The sequence below is a fragment of the Dermatophagoides farinae genome, chromosome 4, assembly GCF_024713945.1.
Source record: "Dermatophagoides farinae isolate YC_2012a chromosome 4, ASM2471394v1, whole genome shotgun sequence".
NCBI lineage: Eukaryota > Metazoa > Arthropoda > Arachnida > Sarcoptiformes > Pyroglyphidae > Dermatophagoides > Dermatophagoides farinae.
Genome location: NC_134680.1, coordinates 81,116 through 105,619, shown reverse-complemented (window position 1 = coordinate 105,619; position 24,504 = coordinate 81,116). Strand labels below are relative to the sequence as shown.

Sequence of the window (24,504 nt, the reverse complement as noted above, 5' to 3'; positions counted from 1 at the left end):
ACGAGATACTCTTTTCTCTGTTGACTTCCATGAATTAACAGTAATAGAAAAGACCGACAATTAAATTGATTTATTTAATTTTGTTTGAAAATTTGAAAATATACAGATTTGTATGAATATGAATTTTTTGGTTTAAATTTTATTGAAAAATTTGTAAGCCATTATTTAATTGAATCAATTTTTCGATGTATTTAATTTGAATCGTCATTTGCATCACATCACAGGAATTAAGAGAGCGTTACGTTTCGAAAAAAAAAATTTCATTTTGTTTTTTTTGTGTCAGAAAATTAAAAGTGAAAAAAATAGAACAAAGTCCCATGCTAACAATTGAAGCAAAAGAAAACAAACATAAAAAACTTGAAGAAAAAAAACAAACCAGATAAATTTGCTGGCCAGATCTGTTATATTCATTTCGATTCGGATAGAGGTTGATGATATGATATTTACATTCGGTAATCGAAAGATTAGAGGGTGATGATCATGATGATGATGATGATGATGATAGGGTTAAGTCCTTTTTCTCATTCATTTTTGGCAGCTGGAATATCTGTCTGTGTGTTAGTGTGTGTTTGTCTAGTTGTTTTTGTTTTGTTCAATGTTCATAAATTTATAAATGATTTTTGTCTTGTTGCACATTTGATTGATGAATTGAAATTGGTTGATAAATATAGAAAAATATGATTCATCTTTGTGTGTGTGTAGGTGTTAATCATAATCTTGGTATTTTGCATTCTGTATATAGGAATTATCATTCTATATGAGAGATGTGAGATCATGAGATCAGAAAAAAAGGTTTATATAACAAGTGAATTAACCCAATTTGTTTTGCGTTGTTCGACACTACACGGTTGAAATATTTAAAAAAAAATTAGGCAAATCATCATTATTTGTTCTGTGCATTCGATGATGTGCATTTGGACGATTTAGATGATGATGATGATGATGTAGTAGTAGTAGTAGTGGTCTGTTCAGACCAACGTCTTATTGATGGATTCATTTTGGCAAGATATTCATTTGTTAATGATGTTTTCTTAGCAATGGCTGTAGCATCAAAACTATGACTAGATGTTGTATGATCAGATGATAATTTATCGAATCCACCACAACCGCCACCAAGTAGATCATTACGTTTACTTTTGAATGATTTTTTGAATCCATCAATAATCGAACGTTTCTTTTCTTTGAATGGACTAGGCTGTTTTTGTATAATCGATGATGATGAAGATGATGATGATGTTGGATCACCATTTTGATTCATTATCGATTTATCAATGTTGGATGAACCATTATGGTGATTATGTATTCGTGGTAGTTGGTGTTTTTCATGTTTAATTTTTGTATTGGATGTAATCCGCACGGATTTAGATGTTTGTGTCGGACCAAGTGTCGATGATGATGTTTTTATTGATTTTCCATTTGTCGATATTGTCGTCGTCGTTGTTGGTGTCGTTGTTGATGACGATGATGTTGATGATTTTGATTTCTCTCGATTGGCAGCAATATGAGCTGGTGGATGTGATAAGGTTTTTCTCAATGAAGGATTCCACAATGAACATAGTTCCGGCGCAGAACTAATTCATGTCAAAGTAAATAACACACGCAGCAAAAAAAAACATATTTATAGAAGTAAAAGAAAAAGTAAACGAAAGAGGAAAAAATGAATGAATTAGACACACAGACACACAAACACACACACACATGTAAATCGAAAAGAGATAAAAAATTGAAAGAGTGAAAATGAAACGGAATAGGGGTTAAATCATAAAATGGATGAATGATGGGTGAGGAAAAAAAATTCATACATAATGCAAATATTGAAAGAAAATCAAGGGAAAAAATTACCATAAATGAATGAATTTCATTGGAATTATTATGATTTCAACGGAATGAATGAACGAAAATCAAAACCAGTAAAGAAAATCAAACATCACACACACTAGACACACGCGCATAAATGGACAGATTGACATTATTTATATAAATGGATGGAACATGACAACCAAAAAAGAGAAAAAACTCGAAAACTGATGTAATTTGTGTCTCTGTGTGTTTAGTGCGTGATGTATCTGATTGTCCAGACAAACACACCGGATGTTTGTTTGTGGCAAAGGTTTGTTGGTGATTGTGGCAGTGGTGGTGTTGGTGGTGGTGGTAATGATGGAATTTTCTTTTCATAATAATTTCAGGATTATAAATGGGGAGAAATAATCAATCAACCAAAACGAACGAACGAACGAATGATTGAAAGGGGTCCCCGAAAACATTCAGGTTCTTGATCTGACTTCTGAAATCTGGTATTTCATTCACTATTTCGGTTTCTGGTTTCATTACAATCAACAATCAATTTCATGTTTGTTTCATATCATTGCAAACAAAAAACAAGGACAATATTTTTAGGCATTTGAATTGGCATTTCAAATTGCTCACATTTCTTTGGTCAGCTCTTTTTGATATGCAATAGGCGATTGAAGTGCACGTAGAAAATCTTGTTGTGTGTCAAGTATGGCACGTATATTGGATACCCATTCGATTGAATCCTCTTTTGTGAGGCCTTCACACAGAAATGCAAGACCATCTTGTTGAGGATCTTTTGATTTCAACAAGAATTGCTTCGAATCCAATGATGATGATTTTTCCGTCAGTGACATTTTGTTCACTTGTAAATGATTTTTATAAAGATAATTCGGATTCGAAAATTGTGTTTTTTGGCCCACTTGTTCACTGAATATAATAATTTGTTCAAACAGAAACACTTGTCGTTCTTTGAGCTTGACCGTTTGTAGGTTTAGATTCGTTCCATAATGTATAACGACATCGGCAACTAACAGTTGACCTTGTTGTAGCAATTTTCCTTGAGCAGATATTTTTCCATCAAAATTTTGTAACCTTGATACCATCATCATATCATTGGCTGTTTTCGGTACGACAATCATAATTTGGACAACTTTTTTCAGATCATCAATCTCTTCACCAGTGATACCGGCCTTTTCGGTGCAACGTAACACGTCTTTCAATAACAATTGATATTTCATAATACGTTGAACTGGTTTGATTAATAAATCACTCAAATGTAATTTGTGGCCAAGTTTTAATCGTACATCCTTTATGAAACAAACAATCAGTCAGAATGGTAAATCTTTAACAAACAAACATACCTCGAAAAAATCAAAATGATCGGAAACGACAGCTTCGGACAGAGGTTTGTTCTGGCAATACACAACATACATATTCAAACGTCGTTCATATTTACGGAAAATTTTCCCCAATCTAGCTGGTTGTTCAATACATTTATCCAATTCGGGTAGAAAGTAACTAATGAGGATGCAATTTTTAAAAAATGTGATTCCATCAATCAACGAAACAACTTACTCTTTGTGCCATTCATAAATATTTTCTAGATTGCCGAAAACAATTTTATATTTACCACCTTTAAGATCATCTGGGATCTGTATCATAGTATCGTTGTCTGTATTGCGAAACATTTGTATATAGCCATCGACAATCATGCCTAAATGCTGTACATAATCTCTTTCTGTATCGATTAATTCAAGCAAAACAAATTTTCTTTTTTCTAATGCTCGATCTTTTTCTTCGTCCAATGTATTGCTATTTTGTTCATTGATTGTTTTGTTCGTTACATCATCGCCATCGTCGTCGTCACGACCAGAATATTCTTGTTGTTGTTGTTGTTGTTGTTGTGTTTGACTATCGTCAAGGCTAATCCTATTCATCATTTGTTCAATCTAATCAAAACATTCAACCAATAAGAGAAAATAGAATGAAATGAAATTAATGGATTCTATCAAGATAATCCTAAAAGTAAAGACTTGCATTTGATCCTTGTTGTTGCTGCTGTTTTGTTGCTGGTAATGAAGGCTGTTCATTATCGATCGTCATTACTGTTGAATCTTGTGCTGCTTGTGATGACGACATAATTGTTTGATAATTATGTTCCTGTATAACAGCCATTGGTGGTGGTATTTCAATTTCAGTTAAATCACAATCCTCTTCACCGGTGCCACCACCACCACCACCACCAATGACATTAATATCACTTATTATAGCTGGTGATGCGTTATTCACATGATTATTATCATCATTAGTATTACTAGCTATTGTTGTATTGACAACAATCATTGTCGTCGATACAGTCGGATCGATGAGAATTTCATTTTGATTAGTTGGTATCATTGTCGATGATAATGATGACGATGATGAAGATGAATTTGGTGATAATGGTAGAATCTAAAAGTTTAGAATAAAGTAACCAAAAACCAATCAATAAATGATGATGACCCATGTAATATGTACGTGTACATACTTGTTTATTATTAGCAGTAGGGGAATGTGTAATTATGGTCACATTATTTGTATTCGATAATGTAGACATGGTCGTAGTCGGTTTATTATCATTATCATTATTATGATGATTAATTGCTGATTTGTCTACTGGTTGTTGTTGCTGTTTATTACTACCTTGACTTAATTTTCGTACCGGATTTGTAATCCATTTTAATACGCCGCGTTTTTTATTCTGACCACTTGCGCCACCACCACTCGTATTGCTATTTGATTCGGCCATTGTGACCGTTGTGGTTGTTGAATGATTCATTTGTTGTTGTCGTTGCTGATGTTGATGATCATGGAATAATACGGATGTGGAAGAATCAGCTAATGAATGAAAAAAAACAAACTTTCAATTACTACCAGAACAAAAAAAAAAACAAAATTTCAGATTCAAATTCAGAAAAAAAAATTTCCCAGGAAAAAAAATCAAAATCTCTTCTTACAAACAACATTGAAACGATGATGAAGAGGATGATGATGATAGGAAACATGATCATCATTCAAAAATTTTGTACCATTCGTTTTCTGAATAAAATTCGATGATGGTTGTTGTGATGTTATTATAGTATTCAACTTTGAATCAACTAAATCATCATCATCAGTATTATTATGGTAACCAATATCATTATCACCACTACTTGAAGAACAACAACAACAACGAGAGCAAAACATTGAGTAGGCGTATTGGTTGTGCGTGTATTGGCAGAATTGAAACAAATTTTTTTCGTTTTTTTTTGTCAACCAGAACCGAAAAATAATTATGACGTTGGAAATTCTTTTTTTTTGAACACAAACACAAACAAGAAAGAAAGAAAAAAGTCATAGATCATGCAACAAACTTCATTGATTTGAACGAAGACGACAACGACAGCAAACAGACAAACAAGATGAAGAAATGCTGTAATTCGAGCAACTTTGATGACTATGATCAACTATGGATGGAAAAAAACGAGAATCTGAAGATTAGTTTGTTGTCAAACGTTTTCGTGTTCACAAACAAACACATTGAAAACCATGGTGCACCACATTTATTGTTCTCATTTTTTTCGGGATTTGTTATTCCAACTTTCATCAGATTTCAAAAGAAAAATTTGTGCTTTTTTCTCAACAAAAAAGAAACTTTACAGGATTATCAGGCAATCGTCGTCGTTGTCGTTATTTTAACGATGACAATGTACTGGAATTGATTCAACCACCAGGAACTAAAAAGAATTTTTGTCAATGATGAATAATGATAATGACTATTATTAAATGCGATTATCATCATTTTGTCGTTTGAAAACTAAGCCAAGTGATTACTAATTGAAGTGAAATGGAAAAATCTGGTTAAGGCACTTTTAACAAAAGAAATTTTGATCATCAATATCTCGTGATTCACAGAGGTGCAATTTGGTGTCAATCATTCACATGACAATTATCATCAACATCATCAATAATTTGATCAATAAATTTAATTTAAGAAAACCATTGCTGTCAATATCGATTGTAATGATCATCACCAATCTTATCATTTTATTGATTCTGACTGATCGGCCACGACACATTTATAAGAGAGAAAAAATATGATTATCAAATTGAATCAGATCAAAAGTGAAAATGGCTGGAAACACACTCAAGTGGCTCAAAAACCACAGCAATAACCAAAAAATAAAAATCACTAAAATTTGATCGGCAAAAAATGAAATCCACAAAGGAATGGACAAAATTCAATCAAATTTAATCAAACACACAGACACACCGGACAGCAAACCGAAAATTTTATTTCATTTTTCTCTTGACTTTGTCATTTTTCGCTGGTTTAAACACAAACACAAACACTCACACACATATAACATACCACCAGCAGCAATTGCAGCAATACCACAAACAACAAAAAACAACGACAACAACAAATAGAAAAAAAAGACGCACACTAACCGAATATGATGATGATGGGGAAGAAAAAATGAAACTCAAAGACGCAAGACAAGAACAAAAAAAACAGAATTTTGGTCCAGAACAACAACCAAAAAAAGAAAAGAAAATGAATTCTTCTTATGAAAAAAAGTATAGCGCTCATCATCATCATCATCATTCAAAGGAAAGGAAACAAGCAAAATCCCTGAAAAATGAGGTTTCCTTTGAAAAAAGAACCAGAATCTTGGCATTCCAAACATACACACACACACACACATATAGCAAAAAACAACCCTAGACAGTAACAGCAACAGAATCGAGATGGTGGTAAATGAATGTTTTTCGTTTCAATTTCATATGCCACCATCATCATCATCGTCATATGTGAATCCAATTGGATCAAGTTTCAGTGTGGTGAAAATAAAATAAAATTTCAAAACCCGAGTGTGTGCGTGTGTGTGTGAATACTGATTATATATGCGGAGAGAGAAGAAAACACGATAGTAGACGCCGTCATTATCAAGTATGCTATGCTTCTATATGATATGTGGACATTTAAAAAAAATGGCAATCATCATTCGTGGTTGTTATCAACAACACAAATCGACCGAAGATCAGTCGAGCGAATAAATTGTTCGTCATATGCAAGCCATACCATTAATAATTATGAGAAAAAAGAATTTGTTGACGAAAATAAAAGAGAGAGAGAGAATCTACCCTTAATAGCAAATGGTTAATCGTGAAAAATTGTGAATGAAAATTGTTTTTTGCCTTCTGTATTCCTCATTCCCTGTATTTTCAATTGATGAAATGATGAAAATGATAATGTTTTTGAGCAGTTGAGATTTCATTTTTGTTTTGTTTGGGCTAGAATAATTTAGTCGATTGGACAGAGGGAGAAAACTAAACATCAACAATTGTGATAGACAGACAAAGAATATTCAGGACTAAGAAAAAATTTCGAAAACACACACAAACATCATGACATTTAATGTCAACAAACTAGAGATATAGAAAAGAAAAATTCCATTCCCAATCAATCGACAGAAATGTTTGCACAATGCAATCAAGCAATGTGAGCATAGTGACATAAAAAAATAAATGAAATTCATTTTAAAATTGCTGAAAAAACAAACTTTTCCAGAGAAAAAAACGAAAATGTTTGCAAAATTCGAATGCTAAATATCACTTTAGTAAAAATAACTGAGAAATAATAGAAAAAACAAGAACGGCAACTATATTTACCTTCACCAGTTGTTGTTGGTGATTGTGATGATGATTCGAATGTTGGTTGGGCCGTTGTCATCGTTGACATAATCGATGGACGTTGTTGAGGTTGTTGTAATTGATGATTTATCGATGATGAGGATGTTGATGATAATGATTGTTGTTTTTGCAAAGGAAATCGTAATATATTGATTGGTACAAGACCTTCTTGCAATTGTTGATGTTGATGGTGATTATCATTCAATTCGTTTTGAATCGTTTTGACAAGACAAAAATCACCCAAATGTGTTGTTGGTGAGGAATGTATACGTTGTTCAATAATTTCTACTTTTTGTCCAATTCGTACTGATAAGAATGGCCATTGTTGCCGTTGATGATCATATGATGAAATTTTTTGCTCACTGAAATCTTCTTTTATCCATGCATAATCATGGATTGTCTGTTTCATTTGTTAATGTAAAATGGGCAAAAAGAAAGAAAACGAAAAAATTTCAAACATTTAATCAATCATGTTCACAGAACAAAAATCAACATAAACAAAAAACGAAACAAAACAAAATGAAATGAAATGAAATGCAATGCAGTGTAGTTGTCATTTTTTCTCTCAAAACAACAACAACAACAACAACAACAATCATGATGATGATGATCATGAATTATTATGGTTATCATTAATAATGACAACAATTGCATTGAAACAAAACAAAAAATGAAAAACAATACATCATACTACATCATACGTCAACAAGAACAACATTGCAAACCGAAAACAAGTTGAAATTCATAGTTCAGCATTGTTGTTGTTTCTGTGTTCATTATCAACTTGGACCAGGATTCTTTCGAATTGAAAAATAAAAATTCTATCAATCAGATGTGTGCATTACCTGCTGCTGCTTAGTTACAAAAGTGATTTGTCACTAAAATAGAGCATGTGTGTGAATGGTATCAACAGAGAGATACAAATCAATATTCAATGAGATTCAATCAAAAAATCAAAAATACCTCAACGACGACGATGATGATTTTGATGGCTGAGCCACCCACCCACACACATACACACACGCAAACAAATACCTGAACAATAATGAATAAATATCACAATTTCAAAGATTGTGGTCCAAAAAAGAAAAACAAAAACACAAAACAAAATCAGATTGAAAGATAATCATCATTGAAATTTTAATATCATCACTGATAAAGTATAAAAACTTTTTTTGCCAATCTCTCGTTCGCTGGTTTCTGGATCAAATTGAGAGAACTGGAGATAGACGATTTACAATCAGGAGCAAAAGGAATAAATGGCTACTGTAATGTGTGAGCTGTGCGCGTTTGGTGAACATTTTGATCTAATTTTTCTGCTACTACTTTTTTGTTTCACTATTTTTGACGATCATCACTCTGTATGTGAATTATTCAGAGTAAAAGTTATGTATCAAAAAGAAAAAAATTCACATTCCTATTGCCTCTTTGTTGTTTTTCTCCGGTATTCAGGGTATATGAATGTTTCTCTAAAATGATTGAAAGACAGACTGACGACAAATTGAAAAACGGAAAAACCGATAAAATAGAAAAGAAAACGAGAGAATTCTTATATCAATTTTTTCTTTTCAGAAAGTGACTGATTCGGCGTCATAATGAATGCTTTTCCTATTCTCATTCATCATCATCATGACCATCAAATATGCATACAACAATTGTATCATACTGAGTTGTATATATATCATTTCTATTTCTGTTTCTATTTCTATTTCTAAAATGTTATATTTGAGACGATAATTCAAACCAAAACAACTAGCAGCAGCAACATGGGCAAATTTGGATGTAAATATATTCATCACCATTTCTTGCAATTTCAAATTGCTATCTAAATAACAAGAAAGAATGGCATTTTCGTAGAATAATATTATATATTAAGAATTAAGCTACAGGCGTTCCTGGAATTCAGAAATAACAAACGACCACGGCCACTGTGTATTGGTGTAGAGAAAGAGAATGGAAAATTCAACATTCAAGCAAAGGACAATTTAATATAATCTTGGCTTATTTCTATCTGTCGGTCATGTGTATAATATAATTGCTTGGATCATTTTGGAACCAGGAATTACATGCTTCGATTGAATTTTATAAACACACACACACACACACACACAAACACATAGAAAGATAATCACACATTGATGATGATTGAACAACAAAAACACATACCTTGTCACTAGTATCAGTTTTATAACCCGAACTTGTAGTCGATATTAATGATGTATTTTCATCCGTCATTGTTGTCGATGATGATGATGAGGATGGCAGTGGCTGATGTTTTTGATGATGATGAGTATCACTATTGCTGCCATTTGTCGAAATTGAATTAGAAACGACATTCAAACATTCATCATCATCAGTATTAAAATCACTATATTTTTCAATTAAACAAAAAATTTGAAAACACAGAAAAATAATAAAAAAATATGCTCACCGGCTTGAGCGATTATTGTGGTTATTATTGATCGAGGAGGATGATGTTGAATTTAACAATTTCTGTTGATTAGATTTGGATTTGAAAAACGTTGAATACAAAAATGTATCCGTTTTTAGCTGATTCAATTTGCGAATCCAATTTTGTTTTGTTTCCAATGTTGATGCTTTCAGTGTGATTTTATAGTCAGACATTGATGATAATTTGCCAGTCCAAATGGAAAATTTCAATTCCGAATCGTCCAGTGTTTCGTTGATATTGATTTCGTTTGCCATTAATTTATTTTTGTATAGATATTTGGATTTACCACTTGAATCGCGGATTTCTTTGGAAAATATCAACAATTTTTCAAACAAAAATAAACGACGTTCACGTCCTTTTTTGAATAGTGATTTCGAATCAAACACGGTCATTACGTCTTGCAGTAAGACTTCACCCAATTGATCCATTGTTACATCATATCCTTCGAGCATTGAGAAATGCATTGCATCATTTGCTTTTTTCGGCACATTCAACATGACATCTAATCCATCTTTAATTTCGCCTTCTTGGCCTGGATCCGAACAGCTGAGTAAATCCTTAAGTAATAGCTGATATTTAGTTATTCGTTGCACCGGTTTTAATCAGATAGGCATCGATTGGATGTAGAATCGAATATCGTTGTTTGATTTCATCGAAAAAACTACCCTGATATTGTACAAGCAATAGATTGGAATCGGGTTTATTTTTGCAATACTCCACGTAGATATCAAATGATGATGACCATGTTACGAAACAATGACCAACATCTTCCGGTATTTGTTCATATTTCTCCAATTCACGTAAGAAAACCCGTTTATGGAAATCATGGATTTGTTCAATATTACCAAATAGTAACCGTTCTTTGCCCTGAAGAAACGGTGGCAAATGATTGTCACCAGCTAAACGAAATTCTCGTAGATATGTATCGATACAGAGCTTAAGATCTTCCACATAGGTACGTTCGGTGCGTAGTAATTCTTCCATAATATAATCTTTCTTCCTTATCGATCTCCGAACATTACCACCACTAGTGCTACTACTAGCGCTGCTAATAATATCTTTGACTAGATTTGTTGTTGGTGTTGATGACTGTTGATTAGCACTAATTGATGGTGATGGATCTTTGATAATCATAGTGGCTGCTGTTGCTGATGATGCAGATGCAGATGCAGCAGCTGATTCAATATTGAACAATGTTTGTTTTTCATTTAATCGTTGTTTAAATAGATCCAGTTGTTTATAGAAATCTTTATATGATTGTTCGACGAATTGGACCCATTTTTTGATAGCAACTTCGTGTGTATGTCGTTTTTGTATTAGATTCTGTGATAGCTGCGACAGTAGTGATACTTTCTCACGACATTCACCAAGATAATGGTTAAAATTATTGAATTCAATACAAAGTGATTCCAATTTTTCGCGATCAAACGATTGTTGTTGGTTTTGATCATCAAGGTAGGATTGTTTAGTTTGTATGAATGTGAGACCATTTTCATTGATCCATTTCAATGCTTGTTTGGAACTATGTTCCACCAATATGTATTGTTTACAATGATCCAGACGTTTTTTCTTTTCAGCCCAATATTCCAATACACGATTCTCTTGGGTTAGTAGATCGTCCATTATTGTCTTGATACGATTCTCGGCATTCGTGTAGGTTTGATTGGGATAATTTGCCGAATAATATTGTATGCAGCGTTGAATGTATTTGAGAAAATTTTCCGCATTTCTACGTGCATGTGTACATGCTTTGAGAAATGCTTCTTTTTGTTCATGATGTTTACTGATCTGACAACTTAATGCATATTCATCATTATTGTCCAGGTTTCGTATCGTTTCCGGCGTAATCACCGTTAATCGACTTGCACCACAAAAATCTTCATCGTGTTTATATTCATTTTGCAGGCTACTAACGACCGAACAAACTTGTTCGATTGTTTTGAAAAAATTTATGGATGCCAACACCAATTTATGACGATCTTCAGCATGTGTCATCAGATTTTGCCATCGTTTTGATAATTCATTCGAGATTTGTTCGATTGCCGAACAATTATAGTGGCCACATTGAATCAACGAATCAGCCTTTTGATGTAGATAGATGGCACGACAATGTGTCTTTTCGATTGCATCCTGAAATTGTTCATGATCGGAACGGAGATTTTCGGCAGTTTTCAATGAAGTAGGTATATAGAATGAACTTTTAAGCATTGAATCGCCATTACGTATCCAAATTGAAAATTTGTTCGGCATTCAATTGGAAATGACCGAATTGTATCATTTGTTCCAATTGTTTTCTACGCACTTCATAGATGTCTTCAAGGTCGATAATTTTTTCATTTAAAAATGTCGTTATCTTTTTCACTAGATCATGTCCAGTTTGTTCATTATTATTACCGCCTTTATTGACAATCAAACGAAATGGACAGGATTCTAAAAGCTGGTCCAATTCTTTTCCATAATGAACCGATTCAAATATTATCGATTGTAATTGGGTAAATTTTTCATTTGTGGCTGCCAATTTAGATTCATATTGTTGAAGATCAGCAAGAGTCAATTGTTGCATTTGTTGAGATTGTTGTTGTTGTTGTTGTTGTTTGGATTCATCCATGTAGATTGCACTTTGAATGTTTTCAATCCAAACATCAACTTGTGAAGTAATATTGATTGAATCTGTTTCAAATAGACGAATTTTGAGGCAAATTTCGTGTTTATATTGTTGGCTATTCCAAAGATCTTCGAATTCTTGTACAAGACATTTAAGTTTATCACACGATGTTTGTATGGTTGTAATGGATGATGACAATGAGTGAAATGATTCTTCTGAATAGTCATAATTTTCCTGGTGAAATGTCGAATAATTTTTCAATTCGTTCAATAGTAGCTGTCCTTTTCCGATTGCATTCGTAATTAGTGTATGGACAGATTTACGTTGCATGAGGTAATTATTGATGATTTTTTCTATCAAATCCTTATTTTCAGGCATATCCAATGGTGTTCCATTCACCTGATTCCGTAGTTCGGATACATAATTATTGATGTCTTTTTCAAGCGTATAGAAAGCGACGGCCAAATTCAATATGGTTCGACGATTTTCCACACGTTTAGCAAATGTTGATATGTGTGATTGCAATTGCCGAGCTACGTCGGATATTTCATCGGCATTACATTCACCAGTACGGGCTAATTCATCAGCTGCTGCCAAAAGTTTCTCAGCATTCGTATAGGTGTTCTGTGCAACGGTTTCAAAGTGAATATGACTTTTTTGTAGAATTTTTGCTTTTGCATAATTTTTTCCAATACCAGGATTTTTATTCAAAAACCCGTTACCATGAACATTGATCCAATCGAGTACCTGGCGTACATCATCCTGAAACAATGCCAATGCTAGACGTTGATGTAGTTTAATCTTTAGATAATGCCACTTTGAATCAATATTCTGTTGATTCATTACTAATGTTTGCAACAAGGACATGATATTTGTCATACTGTCATTATAATCACGGTAGAATTGATGTAAAAATGTATTCGAATCTTGATGAGGAAGATGATGATGATGATGATGATGATGATGATGACTAGCAATATCACCCGAATATTTTTTATACAAATGTTCTAATTGTGTAATTAATTTCTTACTACTTGAATGACATTCATTATAAAGATAAACAATTTTCTCATAAAATGATTGCATCTTTTTCACTAGGCTTTCTAATTCGTTGACTTTTTGTTGTTGCTGATGATATGCTGGTGATGATGGTGATATATTCGTCGTGGTCGTGGTCGTTGTGGTCGATGATGATGATGATTGTTGAAGAAGATTTTGATGATTATCACAAAATGTGGAGAAATTCTGCAGTTGTTGTGTATATTCCTCAACATTATTATAGAATGCTAATGCAATGGATAATAACAGATTTCGTTGATCCAGAATGGATGCAAATTCTTTCCATGAACGATCTAGCTGTCCAGTAATCTGTTGTATAAGCTGTACGGATGTATGGCCATTTTCAATCATATTACTGGCAACATGTTGTAATTTGGTGATATTCACATAAACATTGACAGATGCATTAGCAAATTCGCCATGTTTTTCCTGCAGTTCTTTGATGTCGGCCAATGTTGTTCCGATAATGATGAAACTACGCATAAATATTTCCTTATTGTTGCGTAACCATTCGAGCATTTTATTTGCATCCGATTCATATAATAATAGCTGAAGGTGTTGTTCATATTTAACACGTTTTTGATTCCAAAGTCTGAGAAGATTCTGTCGACAATGATGAATTTCATTTACGATTTGAAATATTCTTGCAATCGCTGTTTCAATATCTGGATTGAAGAATTTGTTAATGATCAATTCCCGGCTATATGATTGTTTCAAATGGATCATATTTGTATCGTGCATGAAATAGCTCAATTTTGCTAACAATTGTTGTACTTCAAGATCGACATCATCGACAGGTATTTCTGATATTTTCTTTTTCATCATTTTATGTTCCTCAATAATACTGTTTATCACTTGACTGTCATTGGAGAATGTTATCTTTTTCAATTCTTCCTTCATGCCGAGCATTATACAATAGACTTTTGCAATACGTTCCATGAATTGTTCGATAACAATGCGTGATTGTATCCAATTGATGTGATCATATGGATAGCTACCATTTTCGACATCATTTGTCAGCTGATTCAGTTGAATGTATTTGGCCAATGATTCGACCGATATGAGCACGGTTTCAAATTTATATTTAGTCGTGCCCAATGATGTTCGTTGTTTTTGCCAAAAATTATCCGGTTTTATGATATATGTCGTATGAATTTTGACGGGAAAGTTTTCGTCCAATACTTTCAAGATAGGTTTGACGGTTGACCATGTTGATCCACGCATATCAATTATGACACAAAATTCTAATGCTTTTGATTCATCACTGTGTGTGTGAGAGAGAGAGAGAAAAATGGTCATTACTTTCGAGGTTAATCGAATGATCATTACCTTGGTATCGAGGCAAAATAATTGAGTATTATTTTCAGATTTTCAATATTAAATTTTTCACTTGATGGTTGACGTGATGGAAAAAATATGATTGGTCCACCTCGTATATCTCGGCCTCCTATTATCATCATTTAGGTCATCAGTTGGTTTGTGGTTGTTCAAAATAATTGAATTGAATTAACACAAAAGAAAAATCATTATCATAACTTACCGGACAGGATGGCATATCGTTCTTCAAGCAATGATTTTATATCGTAAGCTTTAATCGTTTGTTTACGAAAACACTCTGAACAAAATTCAGTTGTTGTCAAGTGGGAAAAATGAAAAAATGTTCAAAACCATCAATCATTGAACTTGTTACTTACCCAATATGTTGCGACATTCATATGAATCATTCGAATCGATTGGACAATCCAAATTCCAATTGTCCATTTTTCTATCTTATAACAAAAAAAATACGTTATTCGACAAAAATGAATTTGATAATTTATTATTAATCGGTGGTACAGAACAGAACACAAGAAAAAGAATGAGTATTATTATTTCACACACACACACGCACACACACACAGATAGTTTCATTGGAAAGTAACAAAACAAATTCCAGGTGAAATTCGTCATGAACGATGATTCATACAATTACAATGTTTTCATCGAATAAATTGAATGATTGAATGATAATTAACCATCATCATCATATCACGGATGATTCAATCACAATTACATTTTTTTTTGTTCACACCTGGAGAAGATTCTTGGTCGAGTATTTTCCATTTCTAATTACCATTTTGTTGATTGAATTTAATTCAATGATGATGATCAATTTTTGTTCACATTCGACATGTAAACACACAAACAGACACATACAGAAAAAACCCATTCTAACTTTTGCTTATATAACTGGATTTGCTATGTATGTTTTTCACTGTGTTCGACGAACAATTTTTTTCTTCTCTTTATACTTCAGCAAAACTCCAATATTACCGGCCCCCTCATATATACGTGATATTGGCTATATACCTTTGTAGTCTCAATAGCACAATGAACTTTTGGCCATAATATCCACTTGTTTCAGTAATTAATGCTACTACTACTAAAAATATTCTGTAACTTTTAACAATAATTCATACTTCTATGATAAAACGTATATTGATTGTGACTAGATTGGTAATTTTTTGTTTTTTTTATTCGCTCCGCATGTAGCCTCCTCCCAGGTTATTTTGTTATTTTTTTCTTTGGATTCTATTTTGGGAATCTATGGTTCTGGTTGTTGTTTTGTAGAATTTTGATTCAATCACAAAACGATGTTGTCCATAATTCAACGATCATTATTAGCATCATCACGATCAATTCATTTATCAGCCATATCATATGCTGAACCATTACGAAAGAAAAAAATCATCAATCCATTGACAACAAAAAAACAATTCGAACGTAAAGTACGCCGTTTGGAACGTGAAATCAATCGATTGCAAGCGGTCCCATTGAAGTTGAAACCGATTCTTGAACAACAATTGCCACCACATGTTGTACGTGAATTAGATCAACGACAACGATCAATAACGGCCGAAGAACGGACCGAATTGCATAGAATGATAATTTATCTAAATAAAATCTGGTCCATCTATAAAGGTCTGGAAACCCGTGAAGAAATGCGGCGTATTAAATCGGTAGTGGATGCACAACAGAAAGCAATGGATATACTTGAACGTGATTATCCGGACCTATACAAAAAGGCAATCGAAATTGATCCGAATTTGATTCCATATCAGGTGATGAATGTCAAAAAACATACAGCACCTAATCCATCCTATCAATGTCCAGATGGTCGTGAACAAGATACAACAAAAGAATGGCGTCTTTAGCAATGATATGAATGATAATCAGTTTTTTTATTGTTAATAATGATTCATGTAAAATTTATTTATAAAATTATTAAATACTAGTAGACTAGTAGATCATCAATCAATTCTGTTGTTGAGATTGCTTTAAATTCTCCAACATACGACGAAGTTTTGTTGCACGATGTTTCAATGTAGATTCTTCTTGAATCAATGTTGCAATACGATCGAGATATTCTTCGGTGATGGTTGGTTCCATCACCCAACGTAGATACATTCCTTTCCATAATTCCAACGATTGTGGTGCAACCGATGGCCATAATACTGCGCTATTTGGTTCATATAGAGGATTTAGAAAATCTGCAAGTATCGCTGGACGATTCACATATGACCACAGTGAAACGGTTTTTTTGGCAAAATTCATTTCATTACGTTCACGAATACAATCGCCCAGAAATGTGCCGAATTGCGATGAATAGGCATTTTCGAACAAAAATATTAGAAATTTTTCATTAAATTCAAATGAACATGGAAATTGTTGATAGATTTGATAGACACAGTCCAAAAACACGAGAAATATTGGCGATTGTTCACGTGTACGTGCACTTGGCATCGTATATGCACTATGTTTACAACGTGTTGCAAATGGATGACCAGCCTGTAACCATTCACGTTCAATTAGCGCTTCAAATCCATGAACATTACGACAATCAGGATTCAATATGATCTGGGTTAATGAACAAACTTGAAGTGTCGAGTCCATTCCTTCGGATCCATGTACCAATACGGACACATTATCCTGGTCTAAACATTGTGCAACCAGACAGGCACTGCTTAGAACATCTTTTACATGTGATAACCAACCGGATGTTTCCAGTTTTGATAGCCATTTATCCATCGATAATGTTGTATCATTACAAGCTTCAATCAGCTTGCTAAGAGAATCCAACAACGTTGAATGACGATCAATAGGACGATGTACACGTTTCCATAGTGGATAATGCATTTCCAGTTCAAAACCACCACCTTTATTACGAGCTAATTGTGCTAGGTTTTGTGTCCGTGTTTCAATGATGAATCCACGTTTTCCAGCACCCAGTACAGTATTGATAAGTTTTTCATCATCTTTACATCGTTTTGAATTCGTACCAACCATCGGCTGTCCACTACGAAGTAATACTTTCTAATTGCAAAATGAATGAGCAAATTTCGATTCAAAAAAAAAACAAAAAACAAAAAATAATCACTCACTTTAGTCGGTTTATGATAATAGCTCAGCACAGGAAATCGACCCAAACAACGAAACTGTGCAATCGATCGGATACAATCATCGGTTATTGATTTGGGCACAATAACCGTTTCTGGATAGGTACGACAAACTTCAAAATTTTTATTCACCGTCGACAAACGCCACTCATCACTGGAATGTGTCAGATTGGTAAATTCCTGTTCAATATTGAATTGATACCATCCATTTTCAACGAATGTAAATTCAGGGTTATAAAAATATGGATACAATAATCGTGGTTCATTTAGATTCGACAATAATTCAATTGATGTGGCGATATTTATGAATTCTGTCCAGCCAACAATTTCGATTGTTAGAATGCGAAAATTTTTACATTTAAGCACGAGAACACCACCGGTTGCAATGGAATTTGGTCTTCGTTCGACCACATCAATCATCGAATGTAGTAGCTACATTTTTTTGATTGGGGTGGATACAAACACATTGTAAATTTAAATTTTTAAATTTTCAAAACAAACACTCACAAACAATTCGTTTAAATCATTTTTTCGAGATGAAATGATTAAATGATGACTAGTGATACACAAGGTTCCTTCGATTTTATTCTGAAACGTATCATACATAACAACTCCATCCAATTTGGGCGTTTTTATCAAATCGAAAAATTCCATTTTTGGAGAGAAAAAAAATATTTATCTGATCGAATCAAACAAAATTGACTATTTCAACAGGAACGAATCAACCCAAGTCATATTGATACTTTTTTCAATTTTTCCAATTTTTTCAATTTTATTCAAATTTGGATTTAAAATTTTACAAAATTCTGAATTAATCAATCAATCAATTGATTAATTAATTATGATAATCTAAGAATCATTATTAAATTGATACAATTGGCAACAAACGATTCTGACATAGATTTTATGCTGAGGCAGCAACAATAGCTTCGCTAACTTCAACGGCAATCTGTGCTTCGGCACGTGCTACTTCGTCCGATGCTGATGATAATTGCTGTTGAGCTTTATTTAATGTTTCACGAGCAGCTTGTCCATCAATATTTTCAACCGGTACGGCTTCTTCAGCCAACAACTGAACGGATGAATCATCATTGATTGATAATATGCCACTGCTCACTGAAAATAGACATTAATTTATTGGAAACAATTAGGTGATCAATAATTACCGAAAAATCGTTTAGCTGCACCATCATTTTCGAATACGGTAACGACACCAGGTTTCAATACGGCCAACAATGGCACATGTTTAGGTAGGATACCGATACTACCGCTAAAGGATGGAACATCAACTTGTCGAACATCGGCAACATTATAAAATACCTGAATATTGAAAGAATTCAATTAGACACAATGTTATGATGAATAAATTCGACATACCTCATTTGGTGTTGTGAAGGTTAATGGCATACCGCTTGTAGCAGCAGCCAAATTTCGTCGTGAAATCGCACCAAATGATTGCCGTGCTAGCATCGAACTTTGACGAATTAGATGATTCATTTTTTCAATAATTCAAGCCAGAAAAAAATTTGGAAAAATGCAAAAAAAGCCGAAACGAAACGCACAAATAAACAAAAAGAAATGTCCTTTGGACAAAAATGTTGAGACACATTGATCAACTATATACACTTGACGTTGTCGACCAGCTGTGAAAATAGTTGACTGAATATACTCATCACGAATAGTTCACACCCGCTTATTATTCATGCCTCGACTCATTATCCAACATCAATGACAGTACATCGTGGCAATATAACAGGTTCTCTCTCTATTCCCTATTTCGTTTGTGAGATGAAATTTGGACCAAAATTGAACTGAAAACTGAACTGCGCCACTGTATCTTTCTCTTTTTTATTATTTCATTTATCTCACATCTGACCTGGTCCCGCGGGATACTTGTTATTATTGGTCGATCGGTTTTTTTATATTTTGTGTTTTGTATTGCCATGATGTGATGATATGGCTGTACAACGTAACAACAAAATTGCTACGTTAGCTATATGTGCTCAATTGTTATTCGAGTTTGAATTCCATTTAGATTTTTTTCTGTTTTTGTTTCATCATTCCTATTATTGAAATTACAATTGCAATATTGCAAAACTTATTAAACATGCAAGCCATTCTTAACAACAACAATCATCATTATCATCAACCGCCACAATCTCATCAATTCAACGTGAAATGGGATCCAAAAAATCTGGAAATTCGTACACATTCGGTGGAGAAAACACTTGAACCATTGGTTATGCAAGTGACGACATTGGTAAACACAAAAGGTCCATCGAAAAAGAAAAAAGGTCGATCAAAACGTGCACATGTATTGGTGGCAGCCGTTGAAAAAGCAACGGAAAATTTTATTGTTCGTGGTGAAGAAATTGCTTTGGAAAATCCCGACATCAAAATGGACATGTTGGGCGCTGTTGAAGAGGTACGTAAAGCAGGTGAAATCATGAGTCAAGCATCGAGAGAATTTGCCGAAGAACCATGTTCATCAATCAAACGAAACAGTATGGTTAAAGCTGCACGAAATCTATTGTCGGCAGTTACACGCCTGTTGATCTTTGCCGATATGGTCGATGTACATCGTCTGATGAAATCATTGGAAATTGTTGAGAATGATTTGGATAAAGTGAAAAATGCCTCTAGCCAAGCCGAATTGGTCGAATCATTTCGACAATTTGGTCGTAATACAGCCGAATTGATTAATCTGGCCGCTAAACGTCAAGCTGAATTGAAAGATCCCAAACTAAAAGAAGATCTAGCTGCTGCACGTGCTGTGCTCAAAAAGAATTGTATGATGCTATTGACCGCATCCAAAGTATATGTACGACATCCAGAAATTCCTGCCGCACGTGAAAATCGTGATTTTGTTTTCCGTCAAGTTTGTGAGGCAGTCACTACTATTAGTGATGTTGCTCAAGGAAAATCCGGTCCAAACAATATCGTCAATTCAATCTATGATGGTCCAGGAGAACTGGCCTCAGCATTGGATGAATTTGATGATTCCATCTTTATGGATCCGTTGGCTTATAATGAGGCCAAAACAAGACCAGCATTGGAAGAACGTCTAGAATCCATCATAAGCGGTGCAGCATTAATGGCAGATTCGTCGTGTACCCGTGATGAACGTCGTGAACGTATCGTTGCCGAATGTAATGCCGTACGACAAGCATTACAGGATCTCCTTTCGGAATACATGGCAAAGGCATCGAAAAAACAACCATCCGAGTCGTTGAATAAAGCAATTGACCATATGACGCAGAAAACAAAAGATTTACGACGACAGCTACGTAAAGCCGTTATAGATCATGTGTCGGATTCATTTTTGGAAACGAATGTACCACTATTGGTGTTGATCGAAGCAGCACGTAAAGGTGACATAAACGAAGTGGAAGAATTGGCCATCGTATTCAACGAACATGCTGGAAAATTGGTAGAAGTTGCCAATCTAGCCTGTTCAATGTCGAATAATGAAGAAGGTGTGAAAATGGTACGATTTGCAGCCAGTCAAATTGAAACGATTTGTCCCCAAGTTATAAATGCTGCACGAATACTTGCTATACGTCCGAAGTCGAAAGTAGCGCAAGAAAATATGGACTCATTCCGTGATTCATGGAATAATCATGTTCGCATATTAACCGAGGCTGTTGATGATATTACCACCATTGATGATTTTCTGGCCGTATCAGAAAACCACATACTGGAAGATGTTAACAAATGTGTGTTGGCATTACAGGAAAGTGATGCCGACACATTGGATCGTACAGCCGGTGCTATACGAGGACGTTCAGCAAGAGTTTGTAATGTCGTAACAGCCGAAATGGATAATTATGAACCAGGTGTTTATACTGAACGTGTACTCGAAGCAGTCAATTGTCTTCGTGATCAAATAATGACCAATTTCGCTGAACGTGTTTCAATGGCTGTGGATATATTGAAAAATGCTGCTGCCACTGCTTCCAATAATCAAAATGGCGATAAACCCGTTGTGGATGAAAATGAATTTATCGATGCATCACGTCTCGTTTATGATGGTGTACGAGAAATTCGTCGAACAGTCCTATTGAATCGAACCGTGGAAGAATTGGATTCTGAAACCGAAATTGAATATGAAGACAATAATACATATGAAACACGTTCGAAATGTAAGTTTTTCTATTCAGATTGCTCTGTTTTGTTTAATTTTGTTTTATTTTCTCACATCATACAGCAAGCATACATACGGATTTCGATGAATATCCCGAGATACATGGTATTAATAATGCTCGTGACGCATATCGATTGGTACCGCAAGAGGAAAAAGAAAAAATTGCCCAACAAGTAGAAACATTCCGTACAGAAAAGAATAAATTCGATAAAGAAGTAGCGAAATGGGATGATACTGGAAACGATATCATAGTGATAGCCAAACAAATGTGCATGATTATGATGGAAATGACAGATTTCACACGTGGTAAAGGTCCATTGAAAACAACGATGGATGTTATAAATGCAGCGAAAAAAATTTCCGAATATGGCACCAAATTGGACAAGTTTGCCCGTCAAATTGCCGAACAATGTCCTGAATCTAGTACGAAAAAAGATTTGATCGCCTATCTACAGATGATCAATTTATATTGTCATCAGTTGAATATTACGTCCAAAGTCAAAGCAGATGTACAGAATATTTCCGGAAATTTAATCGTATCTGGTGTAAGTTTTTTTTGAATTTGAGTTTATCTGAATCCAATGAACATTGTTTTCATGTTCTTTTTTTGCAGCTTGATAGCGCAACAAGTCTTATTCAGGCGGCCAAAAATCTCATGAATGCCGTTGTATTGACAGTGAAATCATCGTATGTTGCATCCACTAAATATCCACGTATCAATGGACAACTTAATGTGAGTGATTTTGACATGTTTTTTATTCTCATTTAAAAGTTTGCATTTGACTTTTCTATCAGTATCCAATATTTGTGTGGAAAATGAAAGCACCGGAAAAGAAACCGTTAGTACGTCGTGAACGACCTGATGAAATTCGGGCAAAAGTGCGTCGTGGATCACAGAAACGAAACATTGCACCAATCAAAGCGTTATCTGAATTTCAAAGTAATTCTGATCGAGTTTAAATGGACAAATGGACATAATCAACCCAATCCCTCCACTACTACTGCTACTACTATGCCTTTTTTTAGCCACTAAATTTCGAATGTAATCAAAACTAAAACACACATAGAATGGATGAATGATGTCGCTCAACAACTATGTGCCTGATGACTTTGGTATTTTATTTTTATATATTTAATTTAATAATATAAATCACTTATTACTTATTACTTCCAATGAAATTATTTTTATATAAAAATTTAATGTGTAATGAGCAAGTAATAATAATGATAATAATAAAATTATATATTGTTTCAATGTAATCGTTGTTTTGATGTGGATGGTCTATCGAATTCATTTTCATATTCAATTTCAACATGTGGTTTTTTCCTTTTCGTCGATTTTGACAATATCGACGGTGTTTTGGGCTTCTTTTTCGATGCCATTGTCGTTGCTTCTAGATCTTCAATGTCATCATCATCACTGCTTTCATCAAAATCATCGGCTGCTACATATTCAACTGTTTCAGTCGCTGGTTCTTCTTGTTCATCATCATCGGACATTAGTTCCAATTCGAGTTCACGTTCAGTTTCCCCATCATCTTGCATTTGTTCAACATCATGACTTAAGGCTTGTTCGAACGCTTTCTGGTGGAAATTATAGATATCACCATAGGTTCCTTTTTTCAATCGTTCCAACAGTTCTTTTTCGATACAATTCTCAAGCCTAGCAGCAATCAATGCTTTCACTTCACGACGTCTATCTCGACGTTCGATTTTCGATGCCAATGGGACAAGTTTTTTTGGACTTTGTAGCTCCAATTTTCTCATACGTATCAAATATTGAGTGATTTTCGTGAGTCGTTGTTTACATTTATGAATCTGATGTTTCGGCCAATACATCAGCTGTTCATCGATTTGCTCTAGAGCTTTTCCATATTGTCGAGATAATTTCACTTTTTCCCATAGTTTCGATGGAAATGCTGCCCGTTCAATGGTTTTGATGTAAAGGAAACATTGTCCTTGCTCTTCGCGTACAGTAGCATATTGACTATTGGCTAATGGACATGTTTTACGGCCACAAAGTCCCGATACATTGTACTCATTGCGGCAGAAATTCTGTGTTTTCGTCCTGATAGCGTCAAAATTTAAATACAAACCAAAACTTTTGATTTTTTTCACTTACTTGATCTGATATGAACAAAGTGAAGATGTTAATACGCTCCAGATTACATCGTCGTTTTGCATTTTGGTAGTTTTTTGCTTGAAAAAGTTATTGAGAAACAACAAGATTGTAAATGAAAAGTGTGCAAAAAAAAATAACACGTGCACAATGTTGTTGACGGTGCTGCCCTCTGATGGC

General features: G+C 34.0%; 5 protein-coding genes across 5 annotated transcripts; 2 read left to right on the top strand and 3 right to left on the bottom strand.

Annotated features, from left to right (window-relative positions):
- Positions 1-50: 50 nt before the first annotated feature.
- Positions 51-16,129, bottom strand: LOC124490786 (trio Rho guanine nucleotide exchange factor). Its single transcript, XM_047053338.2, is given in 15 exon segments — positions 51-1,571; positions 2,428-3,101; positions 3,156-3,312; positions 3,370-3,743; positions 3,832-4,245; positions 4,322-4,671; positions 7,489-7,909; positions 9,676-9,877; positions 9,941-10,560; positions 10,562-12,196; positions 12,198-14,889; positions 14,955-15,072; positions 15,166-15,240; positions 15,320-15,394; positions 15,739-16,129. Coding segments are annotated over 14 exon segments (8,487 nt in total). The 5' UTR covers positions 15,387-15,394; positions 15,739-16,129; the 3' UTR covers positions 51-883.
- Positions 11,318-16,923, top strand: mRpL40 (mitochondrial ribosomal protein L40). The gene is made up of 2 exons (XM_047053360.2): positions 11,318-11,416; positions 16,158-16,923. Exon 2 carries the CDS (start codon positions 16,259-16,261, stop codon positions 16,817-16,819), a length of 561 nt encoding a protein of 186 aa, XP_046909316.1. The 5' UTR covers positions 11,318-11,416; positions 16,158-16,258; the 3' UTR covers positions 16,820-16,923.
- Positions 16,828-24,504, bottom strand: LOC124490791 (myotubularin-related protein 9). The gene is made up of 5 exons (XM_075730828.1): positions 24,328-24,504; positions 23,467-24,273; positions 18,569-18,719; positions 18,047-18,493; positions 16,828-17,978 (listed from the first exon to the last, which is right to left on the bottom strand). Exons 1-5 carry the CDS (start codon positions 24,387-24,389, stop codon positions 16,920-16,922), a joined length of 2,526 nt encoding a protein of 841 aa, XP_075586943.1. The 5' UTR covers positions 24,390-24,504; the 3' UTR covers positions 16,828-16,919.
- ATPsyndelta (ATP synthase, delta subunit) lies at positions 18,802-19,685 on the bottom strand. Its single transcript, XM_047053362.2, has 3 exons — positions 19,439-19,685; positions 19,228-19,381; positions 18,802-19,177 (listed from the first exon to the last, which is right to left on the bottom strand). The coding sequence occupies exons 1-3, from the start codon at positions 19,556-19,558 to the stop codon at positions 18,966-18,968; spliced, it is 486 nt and encodes a 161-aa protein (XP_046909318.1). The 5' UTR covers positions 19,559-19,685; the 3' UTR covers positions 18,802-18,965.
- alpha-Cat (catenin alpha) lies at positions 19,715-23,465 on the top strand. The gene is made up of 4 exons (XM_047053345.2): positions 19,715-22,203; positions 22,269-22,750; positions 22,819-22,938; positions 23,001-23,465. Exons 1-4 carry the CDS (start codon positions 20,169-20,171, stop codon positions 23,163-23,165), a joined length of 2,802 nt encoding a protein of 933 aa, XP_046909301.1. The 5' UTR covers positions 19,715-20,168; the 3' UTR covers positions 23,166-23,465.